This window comes from Calonectris borealis, chromosome 2, assembly GCF_964195595.1.
Source record: "Calonectris borealis chromosome 2, bCalBor7.hap1.2, whole genome shotgun sequence".
Lineage (NCBI taxonomy): Eukaryota > Metazoa > Chordata > Aves > Procellariiformes > Procellariidae > Calonectris > Calonectris borealis.
The window spans coordinates 144421366-144447640 of NC_134313.1; the positions used below are offsets into that span (position 1 = coordinate 144421366).

A 26275-nucleotide genomic window follows, 5' to 3' on the forward strand; every position below is an offset into this window, starting at 1 on the left:
ACCGAGCTATGTTATGACTAAAAATTACTGATTTCAGTTAAGCCCTTCTTCATTATTATTCAGCAGAACATACATTTAAATTCCTTTTCCCCCTAAAACTGTTAGTATGCTTCAATAACTAACTTTAAGGATATTCCCTTGCCAGAAATTAAACTGCAGAGCTTTGTGGTTATTTCTGAGTGTTGTCAGATTAAACTTAATATTAAATTAAAAGCTGTTTCACAATGTCAAAAAGAATGTTCTGTATAATAATCTGCCTTCTGATGGTAATTTTGTATAATTAATGCCACCTTTTCATGCAGTCTTTTGTGTTCTGAAGTTTATTCTGTACTCCCACATGGAAAATGAGATCATTCAGCATGTGGAGGCATTTACAGAATACAGCTCACTACTAGCCATTGAATCAATAAAATACTGAAAGGAAGGGAAAATTATGTTAACATATCAACTCATTTTTCCCTTTAAGCACTATTAGCGTTTTCATTCAAAAGACAGGGAAGGGGATGATGGTAGCTAGTGTTAGAGATCACCTCCCTTCACGTGTGCTGCTCCATCTCCACAGCAGGACACCAAAAGTTTCTGCTGGAGGTTTGCTCCACCTTTCATTACAGACGAGCTTGTTGCAGCGCACGCTGGAGCAGCAGGCAAGGGGGCAGGTTCACCCCCCAAAACTACCAGCCATGTCAACAAACCCACTTCTCTATCCAGTTTCTCCTCACTAAATCCGTCAGTGGAAGACGATCCACACCAAGGGACAAACACAAGTCTATCCAAATCCAGGCAAAACATTTTAAAGCCATGCAGGGCAGCCGCATCCGCAGTACTCAGCATGAGCCCCAGGCAGCTTGGAAGCAGGACAGAAGACCTGATGCTGATTCCTGATTCCCCATCATGCAGGCACAAAGTAGCATGTCCCCACCTCTCCACCCTCCCCACTTTGCTCCACACTTTTCCTTGCAGAAACCACACTATGCTATAGATCTAGATAATGGTCACTGCGATGGTAGAAGTCTCCAATGGTAATAATCTCCTATTTTTAGTTTTGGAATCTTAGATTGTTTTAAAGTCACTTGCCTTAAACCCAGGCGCAATTAAAACCTGTTAAAGCTTTAGCAAGATCAGAGTTGGAAGATTTTGGAATTCTCTACATTTACATGTTTTATGTTTCAGACACATAGCTAAACTGCTTGAAAAATATCCTCAGAGTCCGATTCATTTTGTTCCTCTCTGTTTCTCTTGTTTCCAAACAGAAAACTGGCATTTCCCTCCTTTCCCTAATTTAGTGGGCAGCACCACACAAACTGTGCGATGGACAGATTCTGATCTGTCACAGACAGGTGCAACTCTGAAATCCCTGGAGTGGCTTAGGGGCTACACAGTGCAGTGAGTCTATGGGCCAGGTCAGTTCTCGTGCCCATCAGTTTGCAGGAGCATGTTCAGTGGGCATCTCCAAAACTGAGGATTGCTCCAGTTTTACCCAGCAGAACTCATAACACCTTTTTTATACATTAAAGATCTGCTGGTGACTTGACGTTGATGATCAGTAATAGTGGACAAAGTTTTCTAAGACCAAAATACACATCTCTCTTCTAGGAGAGAAGAAACTGGATTCTCAGTAGGAAGAAATAAATGCAAAACTGAAATAAAATGAAATCAGCATCTTGAAAATAGTTACAAGCAAGTTTGCCAAAAGGAGCAGAACATTTCCCGTTGAAATGATTCCTTCTTAAAAAATCTTCCTCCTGGTATTTGTTTCCTCTTGTATTCTCCTCTCTCCACATCCTCCTCTGGGACTATGAGACTTAATGACATCCAGCTACCACTTGGGCAGAGACAGAGGACAAGATTCCCAGCACTGTGTTTGGAAGGAGATAAGGAGACAGCGTAGGAAACTGCTTTTACTCTTGAGAGAATCTGGTTTATCCAGACGTCTCATTAGTGTGGTGACTGGGAGGCCAGGAGAGACCTGTCCAAAGGTAGTAAATACATCATACTTTCTTTTACAGGTCCACCAGCCCACAGGTTTTACAAGCCCAAACCAGGACGTAGGGTTTACACAACTTTTCCCACGCAGAGGCATGTGAAGAGAACAATACAATCTACAAAGGGGTCAGAGGATGTATTGTGGTCAGCTCAAATCCTCCACAGAGTGCAAAGATGCCAACAGCATCTCCTCTCCCTTCGAAATGCAGCACTGCTACAAGCATCAGCTGCCAGAACTACTTTTTTTTAGCAATGCAGAACCTGACATGTGCAGAATAGGAGTCAGTTTATTACTCCAAGGAGGACAGCATACAGGTGGCATGGAGAAGAAAGCCAAGGGAGGCTTTCAACAGCTAAAAAAATGATTACATTTTACATGGTTCCTTTTTGTTCTTCCAAACAACCCCAAGCCCAGTGACACTGTCCAACCAGCAAGGCTGTCCTCCCTCCATGGTACCAAAGGACCTGGCTAAATGCCAAATAAAAAGCAGTCTGAGTGTGATTTTCTAATTTTTTTTTAATCACGTGCCAAGTATGACACCAGCCTTGTGCACAGGAAGCATCTGGACACAGTGGAAAGAATTTCCTGACTCGCTGCGAGTGACAAGCTCAGCTAACAGCTTCTTTTCATCAGCTACAGCAGAGCAAATTGCTCCTCTGCTGCTTCCCTTAGAAGAATAGGGGAAAAAAACCTTCAGTATTCTACCTAAAACAGACAAACAAAGCCCAAAAAGCTAGTAAAATGGATTCAGAGGTTTTCTGTTTTGGTTTGTAAACATGGACTTCCACGATACCAGGATTTAGCCTGAATTGCTCAGCTATGAGAAGACAGACTTGGAAAGCAAATCCCTATTAGAATGCCGAAGGAGTAACATACTCTATTTATCTTCCAAAATAAAACTCCTGAAAAGGTTATTGAGCAAGAACAAACATAAGATCAGGTAAAGGAAACACAACATGTTACTAGCTCGAGGGAAAAATATGCGATTTAATCTTTAATAAGCTTTCCCCACAAAGCAAAGTCCATGTGTCTAAATTTCTCTTAAATGGCACCGGCTTTGAAGAATAAACCCACAGCAAGTAGATGATAAAAAAAGCCTCAATTTTCTCAGCCTTCAGGACCTTAAGGTCTTTAGTAATGCCAAGAATATCTGACCATAAAAGATCATTTTTTTCCCTCCTTACATGCAGAATTTCATTAGTTTTTCACAAAATATTTTTATTACCCTCAGTCCTTCCAAAGTAAGTTAAAAAAGAAGAAAGAGCCAATAGCAGTTGTTAGAGAAGTTACACAAGGACCTACCTGAATCCTCTTAAGAGGGGAAAAATGCAAGAAGAAAGAGATAAGAGGCTCAGTGGGAAAACACGAGTAGACAGAGGTGGCTGAAAACAACTGGTAAGGTTTAGAAAACAAAAATGGATAGTAATGACCTGTAAGAAAGGTGATCATAACCATTCCAATATATGAAGAAGGAGGGAAATGCAAAAATTAAAGGTTTCCTCTCCTGGGTTGGGGAAGGATCCTGAAAAGCTGAAATATCCATTGTGTTTTGTGGGGTTGTTTTTTGGTTTTGGGTTGGGTTTTTTTTGTGGGGGGTTTGCGGTGTTTTTTTGGGGGTTGTTTGTTTGTTTGGTTTGGTTTTTTTGTTCTGTTTTTTTTGTTGTTTTTTTGTTTTTTTGGTTTTTTTTTTTTTTTAAATTACTTGAGCTTTTCATTCCTGGCAAAACTGAATCTAGAGTGAATCTTTTCCTGCTAAAAGTAGTTCCCCAGGAGATGATTATCTTTCCACACGAGCCCTGGCTCTGCCATGCTCCACCTGAACCCCGAGCAGCTCCGGACCAGCTGGCTGCAGCCTGATGTCATCTTCCCTCCGGTGCTCCACCAGCGCATGGAGAGGGCTCTGACGGGGTGTCTGCGTGAGCCCGGCCTCGGATGGGGCTCACCACATGGCTCTCAAGCGGGTAAGAGCGCTCAACCCTTTCTATTATAGTCCTGCAGCTGCAAAGCTCCCCATGGGTCAACAGGTAGAGAGAAATGTTTCAGTCAAGAAAATTGGACCTTCTTCCAGAGCTCTTCAGGGCCACGTGCCATCCTCCCCGACTACACAGTGGTACCCACGCTGTCCAACTGAAGCACCAGGGCTGCACCTTGCATCTCAGTGAAGCACTAAACTCCATCCAGAGGAGCACAAACCACCCCGAGCAGCGTCCATAACCAAAGGCTGAACTCTGCTCTCAGGCAGGTTGACGTGACCAACACCCTATACCACATCTCAGCCCAGAGGGTTACTAACGTCATGAGATAAAGTCCAGATTTCTGGCATAAAACTACCTCTTGCTGGGACTAAGCTCCCATCCACCTACTTACTACTATCCACCTACCCATGCCAGACTTAGACCCCAGCACACAGAGCAGGGGAGGGATTAGTGAGCCAGTAGAGGCCACGGAGCATAAGAAGCTGTGAAATGGTGTATCCACCAGCTGAGTAAATGAGCAGCTAATGATCAGAAACACAATTACTCTCCCTGAAGTAACTGTGGATGGTCCACCATCTATAAAAGTACGCAATAGCTTCTGGATTCCTATTAAACTTTGCTCCTTGGGACTTCTGTGGAATGAGTTTCACAGGGTTATACATAATGTAAAAAAAAAAAAAAAAATTTCCTTTCAGCAGGCTTATTACTCACTGATCTTTCACTCTGCTGAGAGACCCCAGTTCTTGAATAATAAAGCCAGGGGGAGCATAACATATTCATTTCCTCTGACGTACAGAATAGGAAGCAGAAGAAATGCTGACTGAAGTCACCTTCAGAGAGTTTTAAACCATTTAATGATGCCATAAAAAAATCAAATACCTGCCCCTGTGATACTCATTCAAGGAAATTTTCCATTAATTCTGCCCTTTATTTCCCTGTTCAGTGAAGCTAATTTCTAAATCCTTGAGGTTCTGGGCAAGCACGTTTTCTGGAGCTTCACAGGCTCAAGGAAAGTCCACATACACAGATCATGGTGTTTCAAAGGTCCTTTGCAAAAAACGTCCCTGCCCTCCTCCAGAGCCATGCTGTGTTCCTGGCTCCTGCTTCCCAGCACTGAAGACATTTCTCAGAGCAGAGAAGACCACAGAGCGGGTTTGTGGTCTTATGGGAAACCATAGCTATTGCACTAGAGATGACTGAGAAACCAGCTCTTCTAGGCTACCCCAGGAAAGGCAGAAAGGCAACAAAGAGGCATGTTCTCCAGGAAATACCACTGTCCTGCAAGAAATACTCTGTCTGTCCCAAATGGTCTCCCATGCATCCGCTTGAGAAACAAAACAAAACAAAACAAAAAGAAAAACCTGACACTGAAGTCCAATTTCAAAACTGATTCTGTAAAACAGAAAAGTGGTATTAAATTTCAGTGTATGTACGATTCTGGTGTTTAGAAGAATACTTTCCTTATAGCACTGTCCTTCACGCTTGGCCAACACTTCAAATACTTAAACAGATAGTTTTTAACAACTCTCTGCATTCCAAAAAGGCTCCAAGCTCTTTATATTACTGAAAAAACCTAGAAGATTAAGGTATTTAAAGGGTTTCTTGAGTGGACAGAAGGAGAATAATAAAAAAAAAAATGAAGTTTTAATTCAGCCTTCCTTCTCACAATTTTTTTTTTGTTTTAGCTGACACGCACTTTTCCTATTTTTTGTTTTCTTCTCCTCAAACAAGGTGAAGCTGTATTGCCTCCAGATGATCGTGACTTTGAAATAACAGCACAAAACCAAACACACCTGGAATAAAAGTGTTAAACACTTAAACATCTTCACACCGTCTTGCGGCTTCTTCCCCCCGTTTCCTCCTGAAACCCGTTACCGCATGCCCACTCCACCACCTCTGCCCCAATACACTGCTGGCGCGTCTCCTCCCAAGGTCTCCGCCAACAAGGTCAGCTGCAAAATAACCCAGGCAGCTACTCAGATTTCACCGGCACCGCACCGCAGAGGCAAGGCTGCAACAAGCTCTGCCCACCGGTCCTGCTCAGGGCTCCTTCCACCCCCAAGGACTGGTAGTGTTTCTCAGAGCCTTGGGCTTGTGATACTCTCCCATCCTTCGTGTTCGCACTGCGTTGTGCGCCCCTTCCCCACGGAGGCTGCAGTGGCACCCGATCCCGTTTGCCCTGAGCGTTAGCTGTGTGCGTTTCCACTTAAAGATGATCTCTGCACCATTCTTTTAAAACATGTAGGAGACCAGATAAACAAAACCCGCTAAGACTACTACATTAAACGTCCAGCATGTTGATGCTAGTCTGCAGAGACAGCATCTTACCTAAGCAGGGCTTAAAAGAACAAAACGAAACAAAACAAACAAACAAACAAAAAACCACCCCAAAACCAAACAAACCAATCCCGCAGCAGCTTCAAAAGGCACATTTGCTTATATTCTTTTTTGGTCCTATGAGGTGCACAAAAAAGGAAAATGTGAAAAACTCAAGCACAAATCATTTCCTTCACTTTCATTCAAAATTCTAAGAAAAATAGCCATCAACTCATCGTATCTTATCAATGTCCTCTCTATGCTGGATTACACTTTGCAGGAAACAATGTTTGTGTTGTTATCCTTGAATATTATAGATTACATCCGAAAAAACAGCTGAGGTGTGAGTACCTGATATCCAGTGGCAACCAGTTCACAGCCATGTCCCTTAGGAACCAAAGCAGTAAGACCAGACATTTAATGCATTTAAGCATATATTTAAATAAAAGGGCTAAAGGTATCTTGTGCTGCATGATCAAAGGTTTGAGGAGTAGCTGATAGGCCAAGGACCGCCAGCTTTTCTGGTTGATTCTGTCAACTGCCAGGAATATGCTGCCCATGAGAAAAAAGTCCAAACATTTATTTTGTGATAGATTTAAAAAGACATTTAGATTTATTTCTTCTTTTAGCAAAGGGCACTCTCAAATCTTATTTTCTTAAAGTACAACATTTAAGCATATATCTAAGTGCTTTGCTGAGAAGTTGTCTGCTTGGCAGACCATTTATGGTTTCGAGGAACAGGGCGATGAACCTAATTGTAAAAACTCTCTGACCCACGAATAATCCTTATTCATGTGAAAATAAGCCAAAGTAATGATTACTCATTTAGTGGTGTACAGAAGACTCCAGATTAAATAATTTTATGCATCAGGCAAGAACCCTGAGCACTGGCTGGGACAGAAAACTTGTAGGTCAGACAGACAGACAGCTACCTCCTGGTAGGTCCAAGCTCCAGGCACAGCTCAGCCTGGACACCCCCTGGGAGACTGCCAGCCCCGAGGCACTGCCGAACCCCTCAGCTCCTGGGAAATGTTACGGGAATGAGTAATTGCCAACAAATTTCAGAGCGATGCTGGGGAACGGGACACTGCATCTTGTAACAGCGGGGCAGAAGAGGCAGAGCCCACGCTTCTCTTCTGCTGTACGTATGTATGGCTGAGGCTATGGGGAGGTGGTATGGATAACAATCACAGTGGTGTGTTTTTGAACGCTAATTTACTGCTCCTTTTTCATCCAACGGAGGCACAATGTGACACAACTCCTATGGAGAGAATAAAAAATTATGAAAAAAATGAATCTGGGAAAGAATAAAAAATTTTGATCAAAACTGCTGAGTATCTGTGAATAATCAGCCCATATATTCTTGAGCACTTAAAATATGACATTTATCACTTTTGTTTATCCCTGTGAATGAAACCGCAGGAATCCAAAAAGAAGTCTGTTTGGCTAAAGAGCGAAGTGCCCCAGAAGACAACCAGGACAAGCAGCCTGTGACCACCCCGGCTTTGGGGCCAGGAAGGTGCACCAGGGGGCATGGTGCTCCCCAGACAGAGCTTCATGGCTGGGTCGCAAACCGCGGGCTGTCCTCTCCTCGCAGGAACAACACGTGGGGGGGCACTAACGTGAATCTCTTACTGACTCCAGTCTGGGTGTGGGTTTCCATATATTTGGATGTTTGAGGCATATACCTCTGAGCACCTCAAAGCAGCTTTCCCACCAGCAAACCCCGCAGCAGTGGCAGTTACTTGACAGAAAAAGAAGTGAAGTCTTCACTGTAGAAAGGCTCCCTATTGCAGCGAGTCTCCTGAGTAGTGCTTATGGCACCTCAGCACTGGGCTATAGCAGTGTTATTTTAAATAGTAAGATTTGAAATACAAACTTTCCACAGAAAACAGTGACAGGCCTTTGAAATACATTAAAAGAAAACAACTAGGCAGCATTTGGCCAAACTGATTAGATGAATATTTCTTTCTTGAAAGTTTTATAGTGGTTTAAAAGAACAAAAATCACCAAAATTCCTTCTCTATATATACAAATATATGTATAAAATGAAACCTACTTCACTGCAATATATATATAAATTTATAATGTATATACAATCATGCTTATCACTATAAAGTACTATGCAGCACAAAATATTACTTTTCCATCTGGCGTATGCATTACATCTGGACAGAGCCTCCAGCTCAGTTTGCACACCCCACCTTGGGAATTTACATAATCCTCAGAGTTGCAAGGCACACAGTAAATAATGCAATTCAAATTAGGATGGCACCAAATGAGCCAAGACAGTTGTCTTGCACTGGTCAGATCATCCGGTCAAAAGAACAAGTTTTGAAGTTTTAAAGCATCACTCACTCCTGCCTCCAACATATCTTCACTTCAAAAATAATTCACGTGTTTTTAACATTTACTAATCAACTGAGAAGCTGAGGGTACATGGATTGGTTGTTTGGACTGACCACAAATCTACAAATCAATGCATTATTTAGACTAAGCCTATAAACCACTTTCAACATGGTTGTGCCAACACATCAGAGTGTAGGCTTCAAATATTTCTCAGATCAGTTTAATAGACTTTAGAAGTATGTTGGAATAAAACCAATTTTTTCATTTCCTACTTCACTTACTAGACGATATCATGCAGTATCTGATGTGCATATCAGTATTGCATGAGGGTAAACAATGAAATCAAAGTAGACCTAAACATGAGCCCTATGTCACATAACTAGATATGGTTAACTTCCAGGCTTGTTGTTAAACGGTGATATCTATTCCACACAATACAGCATGATTAAAACCACTGCAATTTCAGTTGTCTGCATCTTTACCTCAAAACTCGCTTGTTCCAGTCCATCAAACGAGAAAGCCGCAAATGGCCAGCTCTAACCTCATCTGCGTATTAAGCCCCAAGGAGCTAAATTCCTTATCTTGCTATCCTTCCCTGACATCATTTTATTACCGTGTAGCATACAAAGTTATTAAGTGTTATGTGCATTACTTATCCTGTAAGCAACTTGCCTGTCACACACAGATTCTCAAATACAGGGTCCATGCCTTTGCCTGTCCTCCTTTCTGGCATAAATGCCAAAAAGGATTAATGCTATCCCCAGGAGTCCAGTTTACAGCAGGGAAAGCCTACAGTTGTGTTGCAAGGGTAATGACAAGACTCACAAAGGGGGCTGCAGTGCTAGCCACCTGTGAGAGAGAAAGCTATTGCCAAGACCTGTTTTTCACTGGAATGAAAGGGCACTTCACTGGTATGGGCACCTCTGGATTTCCTTACAGATGCTGGCGTGACTAAGGGCTTATGCAAGATCTCCAGGGATTAGATTAATTATGATTTTGCATGAACTGGGTCACTAGGGATTAGAAATGTTAGATCAGAATAGGAGACCCAAAACTAAACACGTTTCTTGTCTTTTCCCTTTCATTTCTTCTTATTCAGCTACACATGTTCAGGTTTGCACAGCCTGGACACCAGCTTCTTCTGTTGGGGATAGAAACACTTACCTAGGAACAACACAGTTTTACTGCAATCTTTTACTGCAGTCTTTTACTGCAATTATTAATCCTCTTTTCAAGCCAGATGTCATTCAAAGTTTGTGATTTGGTCATTGACCTATGGGATCTGCAAGCATTGACAAGCAACAGCTCTTCAGAGATTTTCCACGTCAACCTCAGAATGACTGTTTCACAATATTTTTCCCCATTTCAGGCCCAGGAAAGAAATCAACCTCCACTCCCAGCAGTTGTTAATGCAAAAGTGAGTGGGTAAAAGCGAATCAAGCCTATGTTTCACAAAGATAATTTTCCCAGGCTCAGCACACTCGGTGTACTGACTCGTCTCAAAGCGTAAAAGGTACATTTATACCTTTCAGAAAGCTTTCCGATTGTGCCATCTAGGTATGAGACAGATGTCAAGAATCTAGCATCAAACTTTTGAGACTGGGAAAAGACAGTTATGTAAATTAGAGAGACTTGTAATACCAAAGTTATTTTAGTATAAGCTTATTCATTGGCCCATGCTTTGTCAAGAGACAGTCTTGCCATTCGATCCACAGAAGTAAAGGATAAACTCAACTCCTCTAGCGGAAACTCCCAAACAGTATGTTTTACTTGATAATGTCTCAACCCCTGTATTCTCTTCAGGTGTTATAATATTTCATATTTCTTTAATCTATTCAGCTGCTCTCCTTAGTGTGCACTCTTTTCCTATTCACAATTATAAAATTAAGAACACCAGATTTTTAGGAGATTTGCCTCTTCAAAAACCCTCAAACCCAACAATTTTCTACAAAACTGAAGGAAATTTAAACCCAAGTTATATACAGAGACCTTCAGAAGCATGGAAACAGCAGGAAAACAAAAACAAGAACACCCCACACAAGGATAAAACAAAGAAGTCACAAAAGTTAACTGAAGTATTCGACTCAATCTAACAGTGGTTAGTGCACAGCTTCTGAAACAGATCGACCTCCAGATAAATGATCACAAGATACTACTAGGAGTCTTGATTGCTTCTTCCAGTGTTTTATCATGATGTTATGTTGAGAAATACCATCTGGCTTTTGGTCCAGTTCAGTGCCAACTAGTCAAATGAGTTCTCTCCCACAGGTTAGATCTGGCTCCTGATTCAGCATCTGTACCTCAGAGCAGTATCCAGCTCCTCCTCACATGTTTTTATAGAAGAAAACTATTATTGTTGCAACTTCAGCATTAGAGAGAAGAGAAAACTCTAGGTAATGATGAGATTCGTCTGTCCTGAAGCTTGAGGCATCAGTACATAAAAAAGTCAGAACCAGTTAGGCAACAGATAGGACCACAATTTGGATTCTGGAAACCGAGGTTCTCACTGACACTCCATTTCAGTGTGACATTCCACCAACATCACAGCTGTTTCCCCCCCAGCTTTTCCATCTGCATTTCTGGACTGCGTTCCCCTAAAGTCACGTACTTGGTATGTGAATCCATACAGTTTTGTGCAACCTTGAAACCTCATTAACTAGCCTCATACAAAGCACTCAAGCTGGTGCATGCTTAACCTAAAGTCAAGTGCAAAGAGAGAAGGACGGACTCTCCTGCACCACGCAGAGCACAACCCCGCATGTCCTGCAGAATGGGGACGAATAACGACAGCTGCTTCTTATCTTATCTTCTTATCTACTGTTTCTTATCTACAAAAGGAGACTAAATGCTCCCAGTCAGCTTCAAGACACCATGTGGATCTGCCAGTTTGTGCAAAGCCTGTGATACTCAGAAGCGAATTTGGCATGGCAGGTATGCCATGAGAGAACTGTCTGTCAAGAGCTCAAGCACTTAATTGCGCGTACGTAGCTGAGCATTTGTTCCCAGTTAGGTATTTCTAATTTCTTCCAGGAAAGAGGCATTTTTAATTTCTTTCTCAATACCATTTTGACATAACCTGTAACTGGTTATGTCATGGTGCACATACAGGATTTCAAAATTCCTAGTCTGCCCCTAAGGTACTGGTATATGCATACCTGAACTGGATAAGTTACTACCGTGTCCTGCATTACAAGTCACAGGTGTAAGGATCTGCCTTCTCTCAAGTACAAAAGCAGAATCCCAGGAACTAATCCGACCCCTCTATCAACAACACATTTAAAGGAAGATTATCTCTTCCACAAAGACTCGCTGTCCTTCAGTAAGTCTGTTCTCTGCTGGATGTTTCCACAAAACTGCTGTGGATAGCTGAACAAGCTGTTCCCAGAGGTACTAACCAGCCACAAAGAATGAAGCACTCGTGTTTCCAAGTCATGTGCAGAGTCAAGAAAAACCAAAGATGAACTCAAGTGCTCATTTCCTTGTCTGATCAGAAATATCTCATGATCTGTGAAGTGCAGCAAACAAACCGTCTCCCCCTTACCATTTTCAATTGCACTTCATCCTACATTTGCAAGATGCTCGATGGGACTTGAACTGTCAGCATTTCACAAGAGGGGAGGGAAAAAGTCTCACTCACACAGAACTTGTATCTACACATAAAAACCCCTGTTTTCCTGAGATATCAATCCAATCCACCAAATTAAGAAGGTCAGATAAGCACCTGAAACTTCTTATACTTATCTGATCGAGGTCTCCAAGCCACTGCCATCCATCACTAACTCTGTCATCAATTTGATTCAAATAAAGCAGTGACTAATTTTGGTGTATTGTTTTTTAGAGGCTTATTGAGATTATTTCTTGATTGCAAGAAATATATCTCATAGCTGGTAAACATTTCAGAGTGCTGATTTACTGGCTCATTGGTACCTGAAAACGTGGCACAATGACTTCTCTCTCAAACTTAAAGAGTGCAACTATTATTAACTAACTACTACTGCACTCCTTTAAGTGAGAAAGAGATCAAGCAATTAGTTTGGCTGGCTATGCTTAAACCAAGCACAAGCATTGTAGCTGGTCCACTCCCGTTATACAGAAATGGCTTTGGGCAAATGAATTCTCTTCTTACAAATATATACCTTTCCGCTTCTATCCATAGCTACACCTGAGAAAGTTTGTTTCAGTTACTCTCTTAGAGGCCATAAACCCATTTCACCTGAACCACTAAGTCCCTTTCTAGTGACAGAATTCACTGCTCCTCCTAGGTCCTTCTTTTGCTCATTCCATATAATAATAAGGCTTAGTATTACAGAAAGGGAAGAAGAAAAATAAGAAAGAGAAAGAACCCCACACACTCTTTCCAAATGAGCCTCCGCTACCAAACTCTCATAAGATCTCATCTTACCAGAGAAATGTATACTTGTGAAGAAAACAACAAAATTAACCTTAGAGGATAGTCTGGATCTATATTCCCAACTTCAACACACTTGCAATAAACAGGCTTTCTTAAGGAAAGATATTGCATCATTTTCCAATTGCAGTGCAATCAATCATTTGAAACATTTGTTTTGTTTCATCAGATGCTTATCTGTCTCAAGTGACAAGAACATACTGCTTATTACTTTCTCCAGTCACGTATCCAGTACATATCCCAGCAGTAGGGGAAGGAGATAGTGTAAAACTATACTTTCCCATCCATGTACAAGTCTTACCACATAGTTTCCTGATTTTCCTGATATATTTAAGAACGTATTCCTGCAAGTGCACTGCTAAGTGTTTGACAGGAATAAATGAAGGCTACTATTTGGACATACCTGTCATAATTATTTCCACATGCTAATGCATTCTGCTAAATATTCCTACAGGAGTGCCAGTGAAAACACTAATGAAATACCCAGAGCGGGCATCATTATCGCTCATGTCTCACAGCGATGCTATGATGCTATACCCAGACAGCAGACACTGCCCTCTTACACACCTTTCTCTCCCCTCCTCTTTGCTTTCCCTGAGCCTTTACAGGATTCCTGTACTTTTGCATCAGCTGATAAAAACAACTTTTAGTCATCTGCGTTGGCATACGCAGGCATGGAACAGTACGTTTTGAGCCTGCGTCTTTGGCAACGCATCCTCAAATTTAGCAACAGCCAAGGCTTTGATTCATAAACTGTAAGATCACAAATGACCACATAGATCTTTTCAGCTTTTACTCCAATATCTCATCTAATCTGCACATAAAACACTGCAAAGAATATGCCTTGCCCACTTCCCTTAGCAAAACAGACAATGGCCAACTACCAAGACTGTTTAAAATATTTTTGCTGCCCACCCTAATATTTTCTGCCCTTAGTTTTGGGATGGTCAGTACCTCAATATCCCAGAAACTTTATAATTTGAGGAGAAACACACAGTAAACATAAATGAAGAATAACAAGTACATAGAGATGTTGGGGTTTTTTTCCCCTCAGACTAAATACTTCAGGCTGAACTGAGTAATTCTGTAAAACACATTTTGCATAGAGCAGAAAGACACTTTTTATGCATAAATAATGTTCACTTTGTCAGCATGTATTTTACTAGGAGGAAGAATTTCCTAATATAATTGAACAACACACACTTTTTCCCAAGGAAAAGCAGTGTATGTGCTATTTTTGAGTTGTGTAAACAATACCAGAGCAGAGAAATGGTTCAAAAAGAAAAATCCTTCTCTGGCAGAAGACTGACGAGACAGTGCAAGTTAAATCCACTGATCATCTTCAGGATTCTCCAATATGTGCGCATGGCTGGGCCTTGCCCACAGTGTTTACATGACCCCTCCAACTAACATCCTGAACTACTGTACTACAGCCCATATTCACTACAAGGGTAAACAACTGTGAAAAAAATATACAGGAAAAACCCTACCACAACTGCGTATGGTGGGAACTGATGGAGCCTTTGCAATACAAATAGTGCCCCAAATCAGTTCTCCACACAGAGAAAGTTTGCAATGATAAGGGACACATGTAAGGCACTTTCTTTTAAAAGCCTGACTCCCATTAAGCAGCTCATTGTTCATAAAGGGAATGGTGTTTACCCAGGAAAAAGTCCAGTTTCAACAAATCTGAAATCCAACAGATGTTTCCTTCTATCTAAGCAAAACAAGTTTGTGATCTGTTTCTGCCCAATCAGAAAGCTTCAAAATTAATTCTACCGGGGGGTGGTGGGGGGTGGTGGTGGTGGTGTAAAAAAAAACAAACAAAAAAAAAAAAAAAAACACAAAAAAAACCAACCTGTACTCGACAGAATGACCCTGGAAAACAAAATCGGAAAAACTTATATTTCAAAATTGCTGTTGCTACTAAAGTGAATTCACTTGAAAGATTTAGCCTCCTTTAAACAGAATGCTTTATGATCTGGGTTTGAATGGATACAACATGATAATTATAATTTGGGTTTGTACTGGAAAGAGAAAGTAGGGCAGGTTGTTACGCACATGGCTCCGCATCGTGAATGCTCTCCTCAAATCAATTAACCTCCCTTCTCCAGACCTCTCCCGACATCCCCCCAAAACTGCCAGCTGCTCTTGGCTTCCTCAAATCTCTTAAGATGTCTCTTCCTCTGCGCACAGCAGTTAAGTAATAGAAGTGGCTGAGCAGAGTATAAAAGGTATATATCTTTTCTTTTTTTCATTACTACTACTAGTACACACCAACCACAATCACAGCAAGCATAAGCACTTTGCAGAAGGATGAAGAATTTCAGGTTTTGCCGAAGTTCTGCGGTTGAGACCACGCTGTTACACACCTGACTGTGTCACCACCTGGAGACAGTTTCAGTACTTTCAGGATGTGCCTGGTGGTACTACAGCATTACAGAGTGACATTCACCATTCTGGCGACATTCTGTTGCACAACCGAATGCTGCAAAGGCAGCATCTTACAGGGGGTTGGTGCATGTTCTGTACCCAACAATGCCTTGCTCCGGAAGATGAACTGAGACGGAACTGTGTCGCTGAGAATTTGATCCAGTTTTGTATAGCTTTTATAAAATGCAGCTGCAGAGTCCCAACGAATTAGATTAACAGCTAGATACAAGCATCAAAGCCAAGGCTAAAATATTCTTAATCATGAATATAACAAGCGTAGTCAGTGCATGCGACCTTCTGTGCCCATCTTTGCCTCCGCAAGTCCCCTCTTCACTAGATTTCACTCACGTTATTTCTTGTCCTAGCTATTTTGTGACTGTTATACAAAGTTCCCACCTCCATGATATTTTATGCGCAGCACGCTCGGCGCTGAGGTTCCTTACCCCAGCCAAGGCCTCTGCACGCCCCGAGAAGCGTGTAACGAGAAGACGGGCAGCAGTGCAACGCACCATTATTACAACCAACATGAACATTAACAGTGTGAAGGAGACCCCACCGAGACAGATTTCAAATCTGCCTATCAAACAATTATAGCAGAAGGCAGAGGAGGTTTTCTCCCTCCCTCTGTAATCCTATTTGTCCTTTAAATAGATCTTAAGTATAATCTCAAACTGTCAGCATTTTTGTAAAGAAATACCAGCTCAGACCTAATTGGATTTGTCAGACAATCACAGCTAAACAGTTCTGCGAGCTCCAACAGTTGGACAGCTGGAGAAAAAACCTTCCACGTCGGAATGTGTAAGAATATGAAAGTTCATTTCAAGAGGAAAAATTTCCTCTGAAAGTGGTAAAAAGACATAATTTGTTCCACAGTTCAAGCCCTGTCCCTTAGCAACATAATGACATGGTATGGCATAGCTAAGGTTGTGTGAAGTGCTCCATATAGATGATTATCTGCAGTTAACTGCCCAAACGTTGTCACTTCGGGCTGCTCTGAATTCACCACGATTGCCAAAAGTTTGCCTATGCAAACCTGCTTTTGTTTTAAACTTTTTAACCACTAATAAGAAAATGGAGGGAAAAAACCCAGAGAATTCTGACAGGAACACATAACAGTAGCACTTGAAAAGAAAACAAGTATGTATTACATCGCATACAAACAAAAAACCTAGGGGAATATGTGCTGAAGACCAGAAATACCTCCTATTCTTCTGGACTTCTTGACTTTTTTCCTCACCAATACATACATGTACACATGAAACTTGCTCTGTCCTTGCTGTGTATATCATCAGCTTCTTGTTCTTTTTTAAAGACAGTCTAGGATATAATGGCCTAAAACCCACACCAACCTCATCCTCTGAATGGCAAGACAGAGTACATTACAATGATGTAAAGGTTACAGGTTAAGGAAGTATATTAGGCCAAATCTTACACCACTTTCAATGCCTTCAAATTGTGGTTTCTCTAATGAAGATTGAGATTATTCCATATGTGTCCAGATCCCGAAGAAAAGTAATTATACAGATTGTATGTTGAAAATTGAAGTTACATTCATTTCACTGACTTTAAAATAACAGTCACGCAGGTTTTTAACATTTATGTTTAGGAGAATATCAACCTGAGCACTCAGCAACATTATTTTCTGTATTTGCACAGTTGGTAACCAGCACGCCTGTGACCGAGGAACATAAGTAAACTTTTCATTGAATTCCAAACCATGTTTTGAGCTGGGGCAAAAGCAATCTGAGATACTGTAATGAGTCTATCACCGTCAACGTCGACACTCAGGAGTTATACACTCTCTTACCTGTTGGCTTATCCACACCAAGGAATCCAGCCTTTCCCAGGGTTTTAAACACTTTATGTGCTGGGAACTGTCCTTCTTCTTCCCACTTGTCCACAAAGGGATTAATCTCCTTGTCGATGATCTAGATTTGAAAAGTAAATTTTAAAAGTTATTAACATAGACGTTCCTACAGAAACACCTTTGACTACTTTTGTCTAAAAACTTTAATTTAAAAAGAAAAGAAAACCTACAGGGAAAATTTTGAAAGCACATTGATTTTCTTTCTTCCTGTTGGATGTCCTTATTCTCCACCCACCCACGACTGTTACAACAGATGCCATGAGGGAAGTATAAATAATTCTTTTAGCAATTACAACTACTACAAGGAAGTCATCAGGGCCGGTTTAAGCCCCTCCAAGACCTATGAAAGTGGCAGTTCCCCCTCACCATTTGTTACCTTTCCAAGTACAGTTTCTAGAAAGTGACCGGAAGGGCAATCTGGATGGTCCTCAGAGGGACCTGGCCAAGGCAGGTTGATGATCTGTTCACAATGACCACAGACGCACGCAAGACAGGCAAGTAGGAGAGACCTCATTTCCCCTGCCTTTGCCTGGAACGCTCTCAAGGATGTTAGCACTGTTCAGGCCACTTGTATTTAGACTTCCCTAGGGTCTGACAACACACGTACTGGAAAAATCTGGTCATCTTCCAGATTTTATAGCATTTCCAAGCCTAGTCCCCGGGCAACTCTCAACTGGGCTATTGCTGCACACCCTCCAAAAGTCAATGTCGTAAGCTGCCTGGCTACTGCCCTTCCTCTATTCAGGCTGTTGCGAGCAAAACACATCTGGACTACAGCCACTACGTTCAGTAACACTTCCAGGTTTCAGAGCAGAACTGTTGGACACCCCACAAAGCCCCAGATTTCCACGGCCATGGGAAGGGAGCAAAATGGGCAACCCGCAGTTTTGCAGCCGACCTCTAAGCCTGGGAGTAACTCCCGAACAGAGCCGGCTCCCTGGTAAACAGCCCCGCGCCGCGGGGCGCACCGGGCGTTCGCGCTTCTGCCGCCTCGTTCTTGCTCCCCATGCTACAACCCGGCACAAGGCAGCGCGGTTTCAGTAGCTCTCAAGAGTCAGTTGTGCAGTGCCCAGCCCTGCCCGCCTCCACAAGCCAAACCAGGGGTTGGCACAGGCGGCTCCTGCCGTGCCGCCCAGCGCGCCAAGCACCTGCGGCAGCACGTACGGGAGGGTCCAAATGCAAAACAGAAAAGCCACCCTCCTTCCCCCAAACCAAACCTCACCAAAACAAACACCAATTCCCAACAGACCACAATTTTACTGCTACACTGTTTCACGAAGCGAGAATTTATTATTTTAAGAGCTTACTCCTCTTAGTCTTTTCTCCACACTAAATAAACAAGTCCTGTGGTGCTAACTATTTCTTGAGCTGGAAATAGACTCCTCTCCCTCCCAAAACGCTGTGCTCATGAGACCCTGTGGAGCCTTCTTCCGAACTATCTATTTATCGCACATTCTTCGGAGAATTTCAGTCCATATATGGCTGCCTTCTGTTTCCCAGTTGGCCACAGAAATAAAGATACTTCATTGTTGGTAACAGAAAAATCACTTTTCACTTCTCTCACCAAATTCTGAGAAACGTATATGCTGAATGTTCAACTCATTCAGTAATTATCATCTTTCTCCCTCTCTTACTTTGAATGACGTAGACCTGATGACCAATAGTAACAAAATACTCATCAGGACACTACCTAGGAGAGCCCACATTTAACTTCTGTACTGCCATATCCTAGATGCTTAGATTCTAGGACGCTGGACCTCAATGTTGAGTTACAGGTGGCGAAACACCTTTTTGATGGTTGGTAATTACATCTGGTAATGCTCATCAGATAACATCCAGGGAAATGCCTGAAAGAGGTTATGAAGTACCTACAGAAAGTTATCCCAGCGCTTTGATGGATCTTGGCAAAAGTATGAAGTGAATGTACTAACAGAGTTTTGTGCTTCTTACGGCTGGTAATTGGGCCAAACGGTTCACAGCCTACATACAAAGCTACTTTTGAAGTTAAGTGGAGTCGGAAGAATGACTAAAGCGTTAGAGAAGTGGGTTTACATCATTTCTGCAGATCATGACCTGCTTGCTCCTGTGCCTTTGAGTAAAACTCAAATTGTTTAACAGAGCCAAAGTTTAATTACTACCATGTTGAGTAAAACAAGATCTTCCTTGCATGACACAACAAAAAAAATGAAGACAGCCTTGCTGCACAAACCACAAACACTGTATGCCTCTAAGTTCAAGGTTGGGGGGGGGGAGGGGAAGAGTATCACAGTCCAGATACTGATATCCACAGTTGTTTCTTAGCCACTGAACCATCCACTTTAAACTGTATTTTTGCAATAGATTCTGTCAAAAGCTTTTCACACTTTAGACACAAGTTGTTTGCAAAAAATCACACATGCTGTTTACAATCACAAATAAGACTCTAAAACTAACCTATTTTCAAGCATGCAATCTCATTCCTTTAAAAGTATCATTCCTCAAAATAAACCTTCAGAAAACACACATCCTCAGATAATTTGCACAGAGTCAGAGGGGAGGAGCACGCTGTGGGGCAATCAGAGGGCAGATGGCGTGGATGAGAGAGAGGATTTGGGGAAACACCTCTCCTTACACTAACACATACAAACATAACCCACATTGCTGGAGAACTGCAGCGCTGGTCAGATGGCTGATGCTTCAGTACCGATTATTGGGTATTATCATCCCTTCAAACTGAAACAGAGATATTTTCAAAGGGCCAAGCCAGCAATGACTGAAGGAACACGCGCAATTACAGAACGTGTGCTTAAAACATCGCTAAAGACAGGTTTACGTGGATGCAAGCCAAATAATGCTGCATACCTAACCATTTAATTTGCCCCTTCCCTTGGCTTTGGCTACTTCCTCAATCTGTGCCCCCAGAGAAATATTTCATGCTTGAATTAATTTAAATCTTGACTAATTAACTTTGAATCATTTTAAATTATTTTGAATGCACACAGCTTTTAGAAGCAAACACTAAGAGCTGCAGGCACAAATTATGCAGGCACCTTAAGCTAAACCATAAAGTATACATGCAGCGTTTGACAAATATACAGAAGCAAGCTTTCGGCAGTAGGTGTGCAGCTGGTCTGCTTATTTTTATACGCTTTATCGTGAGAAATGTGGAAATCACGGGTGATAGCATTTAGACTTGCATCACTAGCATACTGACTATAACAAGACCTAAAACTCCTCTCAGGAGAAATACTTTAACACGGCATACTACAGACGCTATCTGACAGATATTCCCAGCCATGAAGGAAATCTCTTCACCTGATGTAGCTGGCCAAATCTCAATTGCATTTGGGATGTAAAATTGATTTAGGAGCCATATATCTTTCCCACTTGCTGATAAAGTACCAGTAAACCCCAACAGAAACTCTGTTATTTTCCTGACAGAGCAGGCATGGCAAGTCTCATGTATGGGACCGGCGTTTTTCTCAGGCTGCTTCATCCGAACCGTGAAGATGCAAACCCAAAGGACTCAGCTCTGGAGGCAGCCTTGGTTTAGCCTGCACCTCGGCGAGAGCTCGGGCTGCTCTCGGGGGAGCCTCCGAAAGAATGGCTTCAGGGCTGACACCAGCCGTGAATTATTTCAAAAAACACTGTGGAAATTTGCCCAGTCGGAAACTGACTGAGCCAACAAACTCACTTTGTGTTCAATGATGGTAAGAAAAACAAAAGTGTTTTTATTTAAAACAGTCTTGACAAAGTTTTGTGAAAACAGCACCTGTAGCTTCCTGCCCAGGAACGGGGAAATGCGGTGGCAGGGTTGGCGAGGGGATGGAGACAGAAATTCACATTTTTTTTGTTAGAGATTATTCTAATTTCTCTCTGAAACAGAGCAATGAAAATATTTCCTCAAAACATTGCCAGATAGTTGCACATTTTGATTATTTTCCACTGGAAGTTAGTCCACTATTTAAATGAGAAAAGAAACAAAAATGCACATTTGGGAATTTTCCTTCACACGATGCTCAGTATTTTGTTCTGATATTGTACCAGCACCTACCCAGAAACATTAGCAATTGCCATTTAACTCTCACCGTATTCTAAAATAAATAGACTATTTCTACAACAGTAGAAATTGTAATTGAATTAATTTGGGTACTGAGAGTGCGTACAGATGTCCTTTACAACAATTAAAGATTTCTCTCCATTATTCACCAGCAAGTTTACCTTCTATCAAGCAATTCAAGTCAGAAGTTAAAGGCCATACCACTTCTACACACAATACCTCTTATATCTGACCCTTAAAATACTCTACAGTGGTGTATATTTCAGCACACAATTAGCAAGATGATGAATCTTGAAAAGAAAACAATAAACTGAATTCTTACAAAATGACAGAAATTTTTACTAAAGTTTCCTGTGAGAAGCTGAGATTAGACTGACTTAACTAGAAAAGCAAGAGAAAATGTTTGAGAAAAAGGTGTTTTGCATTAAGAAGATTAAATGGATTTAGTGGTGCCACATTATGTTACGAGGAGCATTTTTTCCTTTAAATCAAGTTACAGTAATTGAACTTAGCTCTATTAATATATTAACCAAAGATGGCACAATTAATGGGATCTTTAATGTAACAAAAAAGCAAATAAATAAGCAACAAACTACTAATGACAGTTCTTCAGTGGTTATATCTAGGCATTAGCATAACACTGACTTGAAAGGAAGGAGGTAACAGACCAGAGAGCCCTCTGCCCTCGCCCCCAGCAATAACTAAAGAAAATAATTTACAGCCCACAAAACAACATTTCTCCTTGTAGTTTTATCCACGACCACCAGCAGCAACAACTGCACTGCAAGAAAACTTGGCATCGGCATCGTAGGGACGCCGGTGCTGAGGACAAGGCAGCGCTTTAGCAAGACGTAAGGCAGAGCTGAGGTGGTCAAACCCACGGGCCAAAAAACCGGCCGCCAAAACCCACCCCATGGGTGCAAGGCAGCCAGGACCCCACCGGTGAGCTCCTCGCCGGCTGCCGCGCCGCAGCCTGTGCGGGTCCTCTCGGCTGCTCCTCAGGGGAGGCCTTATACATCCAAACAGCAGCTGTTCATTTCCCACACGCTGGTCTCCGTTTGGGTCCCCCCAAGCACGCATCCCAAGCACACCAGAATGAGTCTTCCAGCGTACATTCCCTGTTTCTACTCCCTCCTGGGCTTGGAGGCCATGGCCCTCCTCAGCTCCCACACAACTCCCCCAAACCTCTAAACAAAGTTTGGTGGCCAATCCTTTCCCAGTAATACTCTTCAGAAAGATTTTGGTGGGAGTTTTTTGGGGTTTTTTGGTTTTGTTTTTTTTTTTGGCTGGTTTTCTTGTTTTGTTTTGTTTTTTGGTTGTTTGGGTTTTTTTAATACTAATTGAAACAAGGGGGATAGCCCTCACTCCTTCTCTTATAAGAACATACACGCTCTTATTGGTTAGGACTCACCTAGAAGATCTATATAAAAAATGGGGTCCTGTCAAGGTAGCAAATGTCCTAGATGCTGCCAAAACACTTCTCCCCTTCGCATGAGGAAGGCAAGTCTCCCTCTTGCCCACAACATGGAAGATTTGGCATTCGGATGCAATCTGCGCCTCTCATTCTGTTTTCATACTTGACTACCCAGCCAAACGCACGACGCAACACCTGGGCAAATGACTGCCTACAAGAGTTGTCACTGAAGAATTTGCCCTATTTGAGTACGGGATTTGGGACGGGGCCTCAATGATGATATGGAAACTTCTGTACTCTGAGCTGTCATCAGACTGTTGCTGGGAACAAGCCAAGAAAACATTTTCCACAGTGATACAGGGCTGAACTGAAAAGGTTCCATTTAAGCATAGACATCCCTTTCATGGCTCTGTGAAAAACACCTGGCAGAAGAAAAAAGAAGTCCTAAAAGCAGAATATCCAGATAATTAAAATAAAAAACAAAAATGAAGTAACTTTGACTTAAGCTTTTTAAAGCATCATGATTCATTTTACAAACCCCAAACCAACATGTTATAAAATTATAATCTAGATGGCAGTTCCTTGTGAAGCCTCAACATTTTGAAGCCATCACCAAGACACTAAATAATAATGCGAGTGCAGCATATAGAACATGGAGGAAACGGCAGGAAAAAACCACAGTATCTAAGTATCTGTCCAACTTAAAACTTTACAGCTAGTAGCTGAATGAATCTAGAGAGTGTGGTCTAAACTTTCACATAAAGGTTTGAAATAAAACAGCTTTGATTTCTTTCTGTATTTTTCTATGATTACTGGAAACATTTTTTCCAAAACATTTTGTTACTCTACTTAGAATTTTCAATCTTGTTTCCCCCCTGTGAAAACCTAAAATGAATGAGGAATTACCACACATATCCACATCTTTTTTAAAAGCCTTTACTACATTTGAAGGAAAAAATGCCCCCAAGTTGTATCGCTGGCTTACTCTCCACCTCCTTCTATTATTACATTTTTCCCCATTATAATTGAGGACTAACAGGTCCAATCTGAAATGTGATTGATTTAGCCCATATAAACAAGCTCACTGATATCACCCCAAGCACATCGCATAAAGGAGAGATGCACAGACTGAAATTCATGGCCTAAAAAGCAATCGCATAGAAGCCCTGGGTCAATAAATGGTATTAAACAGTGGGACAGGCTGTACTTATCAGCATCTTTTTGAACACTAAACTAAAAATTCTGAGCAATGAGTGGTTGTAGGATTACTTAGAAAGAGAAGGTGGGAAAGTCGCTCTCGAAACTTTGTCCTTCATTCAAGAACTTTGAAGAACGTGCCAGACACTCATACACCAGGCAGGACGGCTGCCAACGCCCACCCCTTGAAAACGTCCAGAAGACCATGTTCTGCTGTCTCTGCCTTTCAGTTCATTTTGGTCTCCCCAACTTTTCGTGCATTTCATGAGCAGAACCCAACCTCTCTACATGGCACCTGCAGGACAAGATGTGACCAGCCCAGTGAAAAAAACCTGTTGGATGAAAAGGACACTTCAAGCCAGCCAGAAGACATCACTGAGAAGAAAAAAGAAAGCCAAATCAAATACAACTATATTTTCTCTTTTTTTTTTTTCAATCCCATACCTAAAAACCTTATATAGATGTTGAAAAGCAAAATAGTGGTTCCACCTACCCTATTTAAATGCATTGCCAGTCCCCTTGCCTTGGTGGGATCACACAGAGATAAGGTCAGGACCTCACCAAAGTACCTGGCTGAGCGTGGGCTCCACGGCAGGCACTTATGCTCACCACCCTCTTTGTCCATGGACTGCATTGCTGATCTTTTATTTTGCTTGTAAATGTACTAAGCACTTGACAGAATAAAGAAAGAGACACATCAATCACGTCAGGTATGTTACACATATACGTTACATATAACCCCTCCTGAATCTACTCTGCGCATGTGTGCGCATTTAGACGTAAACACACACAGATTTCAGGTTGTTTAGCTTTCCCCTTTTCCCTTTCCCAATGGCGGTACGTAAGCTTGAGACATTAGGAATTAAGGGAAAAAAGTCATTCCAGCTTAGCACTACAAAGCCGGTTCAAAGGGGCAGATAACACGTCATCACTAGCGCCTCGGGCATCTTTAGGATACTTCTGCTTCTCTGTTCATTGCTGCAAAGCGAGGGTAAACAGGCCTGGCTCACCGCAGGGTTTCTCCACGGCCACTGCACATAGCTGTGGCCAGAGCTGAGCTTCCAGAGAAGCTTCCAGTGGATTTAAAACCAATATTCAGTAGGCTCATATAAGAGAAAACCAGAAAAATTTCCTGAGCGTTGGAAAATATATGGCTGAAATGGGAAGACATGTATTTAAAATTGATTAATTAGAGCACTACAATTCCTTTTTGTACCTTCAATTAAGCCGTGCCACAGGCAACAAAGGAATCATGCAATCTGCTACAGCACTGGGTACCAAAGACTGCAGTGATTAGCAAATACAAGAACAAACTGTTACTAAATGAAATTTTCCCTTTCTGAAAGGGAAAGAAAAATTAGCAGAGGGAAAACTCCTATGACGTAAGAGTTGGCAGCATCTCATTATATAAGACGACATACCTGTCCTTGTCTATTTTTACAAAATCTGATTTTCAGGGAAAAAAGCATGCACTTTATGAGTATTCTGCAATTTTAACTGGTCTACTCATTTGGCAATAACTGGACATGCTTCTGTTTAAATCATTGTGTTTATTCCCTTTCACTGCGACACAGTTCCTTGCAACATACATAATACATAAAGCAAAGCCTATTATTCGTTCAGAAATTTGAATACTGCAAATCTTTTGGTCCCATACATCTGGCTACAGTTTTTAATTCAGTAGACAAAAACAACCCACAAAACCAACCAACCAAACAAAAACAACAAACCCTGTATCAACCACAAAGTTTTTGCCAATGCTTATCTAAAACTTAAGAACCTACAAGTCTGCCAGAGAGTGCAGAAGCATGCGCTGCTCCTCCATGCTGTGCAGCTGCTGGCACATCTGGGAGCCCCACCGCTGGAGCAGAGGGCACACATCATCACCATACTAAGAAAATAAAAGGCCCAGTCCAGGACCTGGGAGCTGAGCCCAGCTTAACCTTTTCCTGAGGAATGAGATGCTGGAAGACCAGCTCCAGCTGGGGAGGGACCCACATGATCCTAGCCAACCCCTCCTGCCTCCCTATGTCCTTCTTCCCAGGACAGTTGCATAGGCAAAACCCTCTTGCACAGACCTGAGTGACTTGGCAATCCCTGCACACTCCCAACCACAACCCCTTCAACTGCGCTATCCAAGAATATGGCAGAAAAGGGAAGATCCCAAAATTGCTTCTCACTCTGGACTCCAAGAACCGCAGCTACCATACTGAAATCTGTTCTCCAGCAGAGCATAGAAACACACTTGCAAAGCCTCTCGAGGCAATCAGTTCTGCGTTTAGTTCCATGGGA

The 26275-nt window shown here is 42.0% G+C and overlaps 1 protein-coding gene across 1 annotated transcript in view; it reads right to left on the reverse strand.

Moving 5' to 3' along the window:
* LOC142079477 (putative acyl-CoA dehydrogenase 6) overlaps positions 1-26275 on the reverse strand; it is an 89891-nt gene that overhangs the window by 55650 nt on the left and 7966 nt on the right. The window contains exon 2 of the mRNA XM_075143747.1: positions 17274-17394. Within this exon, the coding sequence (XP_074999848.1) occupies positions 17274-17394 (121 nt within the window). The remainder of the gene's footprint in view (positions 1-17273; positions 17395-26275) is intronic.